Source organism: Corvus brachyrhynchos, unplaced genomic scaffold, assembly GCF_000691975.1.
Source record: "Corvus brachyrhynchos isolate BGI_N302 unplaced genomic scaffold, ASM69197v1 scaffold864, whole genome shotgun sequence".
NCBI classification, from domain to species: Eukaryota; Metazoa; Chordata; class Aves; order Passeriformes; family Corvidae; genus Corvus; species Corvus brachyrhynchos.
In genome coordinates, this window is record NW_008237871.1 from 1,324,896 (window position 1) to 1,332,445 (window position 7,550).

The 7,550-nt window shown below is 43.6% G+C and overlaps 1 protein-coding gene across 1 annotated transcript in view; it reads right to left on the minus strand.

Moving 5' to 3' along the window:
- LOC103614212 (solute carrier family 2, facilitated glucose transporter member 11) overlaps positions 1-4,507 on the minus strand; it is a 10,847-nt gene extending 6,340 nt beyond the window's left edge. Inside the window, exons 1-5 of the mRNA XM_008632107.2 lie at positions 4,412-4,507; positions 3,450-3,610; positions 2,815-2,939; positions 1,775-1,904; positions 1,177-1,325 (exon numbers count right to left, since the gene is read on the minus strand). Coding sequence (XP_008630329.1) covers positions 1,177-1,325; positions 1,775-1,904; positions 2,815-2,939; positions 3,450-3,610; positions 4,412-4,507 — 661 coding nt within the window. The remainder of the gene's footprint in view (positions 1-1,176; positions 1,326-1,774; positions 1,905-2,814; positions 2,940-3,449; positions 3,611-4,411) is intronic.
- Positions 4,508-7,550: the final 3,043 nt, after the last annotated feature.

The following is a 7,550-nucleotide window of genomic DNA, read 5'->3' on the forward strand; positions in this document are numbered from 1 at the left end:
CATGAAGATCTGGGGGGTGGAGTGTTCAGCTCGTAAGCAAAAGCACCTGCGCTGAGATAGGCAGATGCTGACGCAGCTGTAATTGCATGAGAAGTTTGGACAGGGAGAGATGAACCAGATGAGGACTTTTGCTCCAAACGGGAAAGGAGAAATCTCAGTCCCTAGAGATGCTCCCAGAGGTAGTCCTAAAGATGAAGATGATGAAGACCCTTTGCTCCCAGGGAAGGAGAAGGGCCTCTGTTTTTGTTTCTGAACGGCTCAACCTTAAAATTGTACCCCAAAAAACTTCAAGAGTGGACCCTCGAAAGCAGTTGCGGGAAAAGCTGCAAGTCGGGGGAAGGGACTCACACGCAGGCAGAGAGACTCCTCTTCCTAAATGGACTGAACAATATTTGGAAGTGGGCGGCTGTCTCGTTGTGATACTGTTTTCATAGCATGAGCAAGAAGAGACTTCTTTTCCTAAATGGACTGAACAAGGTTATTATGGAAGTGGTAAACAGACTGAACATGTTAAGGGTTGTCTTTTCACATTGTCAGTGGGAGAAGGGAGGAAGGTGGGGGGAGGAGGAGAGTTCTGAAGGTGGTATAATTTTTTTCTTTCCTCTTTTAGGTCTGTTAATAAACTTCTTTATATTCTTTCAAGTTTGGTGCCTGCTTTGCGTTTCTCCTGGTTCTTGTCTCACAGAGGATGAACAGTGGTGGGTATTTTGGACCAAACCACTACACTCCCATATATAAAAAATAAGTTTACATCCAAGGAGTTCTATCTTTTGATAGTTAAATACCCACAGTGGCTGTTACTCAGTTTCTGTCAGAAGCTGCTGTTAGGATTACTGAAGAACATACAATACAGCATGACAGTACAGGGCCTCTCTCACACAGAGAAGGTACTGTATCTCTACTTTGTACAGGGCAGAATCTGCATTGATGGAAATACAAGCTGTGTGTGATCACATCCCTCAGAGGACCCTGGCAGAGGCTAAGGGAAATACTAGTGCCAAGAGACCACAAATATCCAAACAGAAGTGGCTGACTTTCATTGAAGTTGAATGTAGTTTCAGAGCCAAAAGACCACAAGTCTTTTTCCCACCTGTACCTCTCTTCCAGGCTCATCTGGGGCTTAACTGTATTTTTCCCTTTTTCCTGAAATGAATGATTTATGGCCCATTTCCTCACCTTTGATGCATCCCTCCTTGTCCTTCTTGTCAATGAGCAGATAGCGGGGAGAGTCTGGGAAGAAGGGGAGGGTGAGAAGCTGAACAAGGGCAGGAAGCGCATTGGCTGCCAGGAGAATTGGCCAGAGAGCCTCCACTCCAAGAACTTCTCTGGAAAAAAACCAGCAGAGTGAGAGGGGCTGAGGAGCCATATGTGCTGGCCATGTGAGCACACACAGACACAGGGTGATTCCTCAGCCCTCCTGCGTGTGTCCCAGCAGCTCCCACCCAGGAGTCTTCAGCAGGGAGTGCAGAGGATCACTACCTGCAGCACAGGAGTTGCAGGTGTTGGCTCCTGCTTCTCAGTGCTGGGCACAGCAAGGCCACCTGTATCCTCCTGCAGCAGCTGAGGGCTCACAGGGACCAGCAGTCCCAGCACAAGTGCTGAAGGAAGAACCTGCACGAGCTGATCCCTCTGCTTCTGACATTACAATTATTACAAGATCTGTGAGTTATCATCCTGGTACCAACTGCCCCAATAGCAGCCACTGGGCATAGGCGTGCATTGATATATGCATGTATTTTAATAGCAGAATAGATTATGTTTCAGACTCTCTTACCTGAGACCCAGAGCAAATCCCACGAATTTTCCAGCAGCAATGGAGGTAGAAGCTGTTATGGCAATCAGCCCGCGGAGCTTCCGCGGAGCACATTCCCCAGCATACATGATATGGATATTCAGAGCTAAACCTGTGGTGACAAAGGACTGTTAGGGCAATGCAAACCCACACAGGTCTGGTGTTTTGGAGGGGACCACTATGGACAGAACCTGTAGGGATTGGCTCTCAGATACCTTTTTATCCATGCTGAGGATGTGGCTGGCTGACATGAAGCATGTGCCCCATACCTGGGCCTTGTGCCTTTGCTAAATATTTCACTAAGTAAGTACGGGCCCCTGGGAAATCTGTCCTTCAGCAGGCTGGCCTTCTCTTACTTTGTTTCCTACAGCCACATATACAACAGGACTGTGGTTATTTCCTTTAGTCTCAGATGACATATTTCAGTGGCTATTCAGATGCTATGTGCCTTATTTTCTGCTTGAAACCACCAAGCTGGCAAACACTGTACATTCTATTTTCTCAGTGGATTAATTAATATTTATACTCTCAATTTTTTTTTCTGGTTAGTATTATCTTTATCCAACTGCACAGAGATCAAAAGCACTGGCAGAATGTAACCATCTGAGGCATCTGGAAAGTAGAATTGAAAATTCTAATTGAATTGGCTTGAGAACCATTCCATTGTCTGTAATATGGAGGGCAGCATCAGCCACAGAGAAAAGCAAGAGGAAAAACAGAGGCCAGTTCTCTATCGAGTGAGCATGCTTCCCTGAAATATTGCATGCTTTGGCTTTTTCAGAAATTGGCAGTATCTTTTATATGGACTGGATGTAAAGATAGAAGAAAGAGAAATGGAGATATCAGACATTACTAATTTAATTATGTTTGTGGCTTCTTATTTAGTTAAAAATGCATTCAGCAATCATGTTCTCTGCAGAGTGTAGTAAAAATCTGGGATCTGTTTACTCAGGTAAATCCTTTTCACCCTCAGTCACTGCTCTTCCCACTATTTAATACCACAGGTAGGAATGTCAATTTACCTCCACACACTCCAGAAAATAACCTTCCAGCAATGATCATCTCAAAAGATCCACACAGCTGGCTGAGTCCCATCAGAGCTGCACCCAGCAGAGCAGGAATATTGGCAAACAACATGGCCTTCTTCCTGGAAATAATTCAGATTAATGTGAGCATAAATACTGCCCTTGAGTCATTCACAGTGTGACAGGAGTGGCTTGAATTGTACCGTGGTTACGGACTCAGTACTGGCTTCTGTATAGACGCAGTTAAGTCAATGGGAAATGGCAATAGGAAAACTTTGTCACAGACTGGTAAGTTAGTTGAAGCTTTTGATGCCTTTAGTGGAGTCAATATCTAACAGTAAAGAACAAGCTTTGTGAGTAGCTGTCTCTGAAATTCTCTTCAAAATGTACATTTACTTCTTGTATGACTTCCCTGGACAGCATTTGCTTTGGGCTTTATAAGGGAGAGGTATGATTTTCCTTGTGATTATTGGCAGATTTTGCTGTTCTGTTTCTTCGCTATACTGGTCTTTCACTGGAAGCCCTGGGCTACTCACAATGCCACATTACAAGCAGTGTTTCTCCCAAGACACAGTTTCTTATTCTGCAGTTGTGGGTGTAGATAGAAAGACTGGTGTAATCACTCTTCCTACCTTCCAAATCTAACAGACAAATATCCAGCAGACGAGGAACCCAGAAGCCCGCCAATGCTGTAAATGGACACAATAAAGGACCACATCAAAGTGATCATCTCTGTGCTGAGAGGAGAGCCGTATCTCTTCAGCCAGGTCTCACAGATGAAGGTTTTGATGTACTTTAAAAGAAAGAAAAACAAACAATGGACTCAGTCAACATGTTTTTGCATAATTGCACCACTTTTTAAATTCTCTTAGCTACTTACTGCTCTTTTGGATACATTTCTATCGATAACTTGGTTGAAATCTTAGCCCCAGTGAAATCAATGGGAATTTTGCCATTAACATCCCTGGAGCTGATGTTTTAGCAATGACATCCAATTAATAAATACATCACTATTAAATATCAACTGTGAGTGCCAGTAAGAGAATGGTAGGTGGGTTTTCTGTTTCTGTGCTAAACCCTGACTGTTTTGCTACCTGATATTTTCCCGCCATTCCCTCTTGTCTGTGGTAATAGTATGAGCTGAGTGTCCTAGGTACCTTTCAGGATGACAAACACCTTCCCCAATTTTCCCTTTCCAGCTGCAGGTATTGGTGCTGACCTCAGCTCTAGAGCTACAGTCCTTCCCTGTTCTATTTCACCTTACAGCCACTTGGAAATAGCGTGTGTGGTAAAGCACATGATACAAGGGCTCCCTGAGTAACGGACAGAGGAGAATGCCCCGGGAGCATTTCAACTCAGTAAGGGGAAAATGGCTGATTTTATGGATCCTTCCCTTTCCCAGTTCTGTCACATCAGACAGAAGTTCAAACCCCATGAAACACAAGAGCAGTAGCAGCTAGTCTTAGAACTAAGAAACCATGATAAGTCTAATTTTGAAAGCAGAAGTAAAAAAGTTAGCCATTGCGTGTAGAGGCATGAATGCCTGGGAGCAGTGAAATCCTGGTAGCTCACTCTTTGAGCTCTCCATGCTTACCTCAGCAGGAGAATTGATAATGGAGACCTGCAATCCATACTGGAAAGCTCCAGTAATGCCCAGGACAAAAGCCAGGAGAAAAAGGTTGTAGCTCATTTTCTCGCAGGAAATAAAAACAGCAAACAAACTGGTACAGCTATTCAGACATGCCTCCGAATGTCCTGTATTTTCCTTGGGAGCTCTAACAGTTTGAACAATGCCACACACCTGCCTCCTCCGAGACCAAGGAGCCAGCAATAGGAAACCACAGCTACTAAAGCACAGGACAGTGAGAACTCTGAGTAGAGACAAAGCTCACAGATGTCTCCCAGAACCCAGTTACACACTTCAGTGCTTCTCTTTTCATCTTTGTCCATCTTAATCTGCACAGTCATAGATAACTAGCTGTGGGAGCATGGTGCAATGTGTAATCACTTAGTGAACAATTCCATCTATTTGTCCTTTCTCGTCCTCCTTTCCCACTTGTTATCCCACCTAAATGAATATTTTGCTCAGTGATTTGGCTGAGACTAGATAAACATTTGGGGTTTGAAGGGCATTCCTGGTTTCATAGTTTATTCACCCTTTCTTAGAATTATCTGATAGGAGGCTTAAGAATATAGGACTGCAATACATGTGTCTCAATCCCTCCCACTCCTACTGCTCCCTGTTAGCAACTGTCCTGGGCATATTCTGGCCAGCAACGATAGCATGATGCTGCACCTCTATGCCTGGAATATTTCATATTCACAGTATGACTGCCAAGCATTTACAAGCTGATTTCTAATCAGGGGAATGCCATTGCTTGGATGGGCATCAAACCTCTCCATACCAACTTGCATGCAAAGGTAGTCATCCCCACTTGCAGTCTAGGTCTTTCCTGATGCTTTCTTTGGTTACTTTGGAAAAAGTTCCTTTTTATATAGAGAAAGAGGAGCCTGAGATGGTATTTCAAAACATCATTTTGTTCTTCCTCAGTGTTTATACTCCCTTTGGTTTGTCATGAAGTTCTTGCTGTTTGGTTTGTCATTATTGTGTTGGTTACTGATGAAGCTGAGGATAGCTGGTGAGCTGTGTGCTCCTGCCAGGTCTCTGGGCATGCTCTGGCAGCAGCTGTGGACAGCAAGAGCTGTGGAAGATGAGTAAAGGACAAAGAGAAAAGCACTGATAGAAGCTGAAGTCCAAGGACTGGCGCAAACTAGAGTGGACTGGCTTGGACTTCCCAAGTCATAGGCTGGATAATCAGTTATCACATGTAAAGGAAAAGTCCCTGAGTGCTATCTTGAGCCTCAATTCAGCAAAGACTTTTTAAGCCCAACTTGTCCAAGCCTGACATTGCCTGTGTATCCAACTCTTGAATTATCAGTTGACTGATCAATTGACTCTTTAAGGGTAGTGGTCATTGGCCAAAAGTTCAAGTATGTATCCCTATAATATATGGCAGATGCTAGGAAAGCTTAATGTCAGTTTTAAATCCGGACTGTAAGATCTTTAGTTTTATCCATCATTTTCAAAGGGCATCTTTACCTAGCAGTGTCCAAAGTGGTTCTGTTAAAAGGCTTTTACAAGTTATTCAAACAGCTTAGGGGGAATTCCTTCTCCTAGTGAGCAACTGCCCTTGGCAGTTCCCCAGGCTAGGATGATGCATGTCTTTGAAAGAATCCCAGCCCCTGCTGGCTTGTGCAGAGGAGCAGTGTTTGAGGACAGCAGCAATACTAGTTTTCTCTAGTGTTGATGGTTATTAATCAATCTAACAGTGCACAATTATTTGATTTGCAAACAGTAAAACCAGCTGTGAGTCTCTGAGGATCACTTTTCAAGATGTGGTTTTGCCTAACACTTCACATGATAAGAAAATGTGAACAAGTGTCATAGATTTTTCAGTTGAAGGTGTTTTAATTCAGTATCAATTAACCAACATGTTAAATGCTTCAATTAAAATTTAACAATTTAGACCATCTGAAATGTAACCACTGTTTGTGTTTGCTTAATCAGTTTATAGACTTCTGATTTCAGGCCAGTCAGAAAATATGCTGGAAGTTGGAATTTGTGTCTTCTGCCACATGTACTCACAGGACTGGCTCTAAAAATCAGGAACTCAAGTAAATGTCTATAATTTCTAAACAAACCTGTTTCATACTGGCATGTGCAGATGGCCTCTGTCCTTCCAGGGCTCTGGGAAAAGGCACAGTCCTGACTCATGGGAGTAGCCTCAGAACTGGCCAAGGTGAGGACCTCTGGACATTGGTGGACTTCTCTCTCCTCTGACCTGTATGTTCTAGCAGGGTGTGCCAGGCCTCTCCCTCTGCTCAGGCAGTCTCTCCAGTCCATCCCTGCTTCCTACCCTGCATGGTTCTTACTGATTTGCTTCCCTTCTTCACTCTTCTCTGCTTCACTTCTGTCTCTTGTCCTTTCTCTGGTCCTCACCAAAGGAAAGACAGAATATTTTGCTACCATCGTGATGGTAGTGGCACTTTTTGCTTTCCCTTTGTGTTTCACTCTTTTCATCTGCCCCTCACTACTCTCTCCAAACTAGTAATGAAAAGCATCTCTTCACTTCCCAATTCTATGGAGTTGATGCCATGAAGATTTTTTGCCTTTTCTTTTATACCCCTGTTATACCTGTTTAGCAACTTCTGTATTCTTAGTGCTTTTTGCCTACATTATTGGACTTGTTTGTCAAGCTGAGAGACTAAACATTTTAGAAGCTTCGTAGCCAGGGATCAGTGTGCCCCAGACCCCAAGGTCCTCTCCAGAACACATTCTGTAAACTAAGATAGAACCATCCAGGGGAAGGCTCCTTGGGGAGGGGGTCTCACTTGAGCCTCTCATTGGGGAATCTTTGATAGATATGCTAATTAGCAAAACCTATAATGTTATACCAGATCTTTTGGGGGGGCATTTTGCGGGGTGCATTTTGATGCATATGGACGTGTACACCTAAGGATCCTTAAAATAAATACCAAGGTAAAATCCCTTTTCCCCTTCTAACCGTGTTTGACTCTTGATTTTAAGACCAGGAAAAAGCATCAGAGTCCTGCTCTTGATTGTCTTGTCTCAAAATCCTCCATACTTCAAAATCTCAGTGTTTTCCAAGAGCAGAGGTAGCTGCTCTTGCCCATGTCTATACATTAATGACTTCTAAAATAGCAGCAACCAC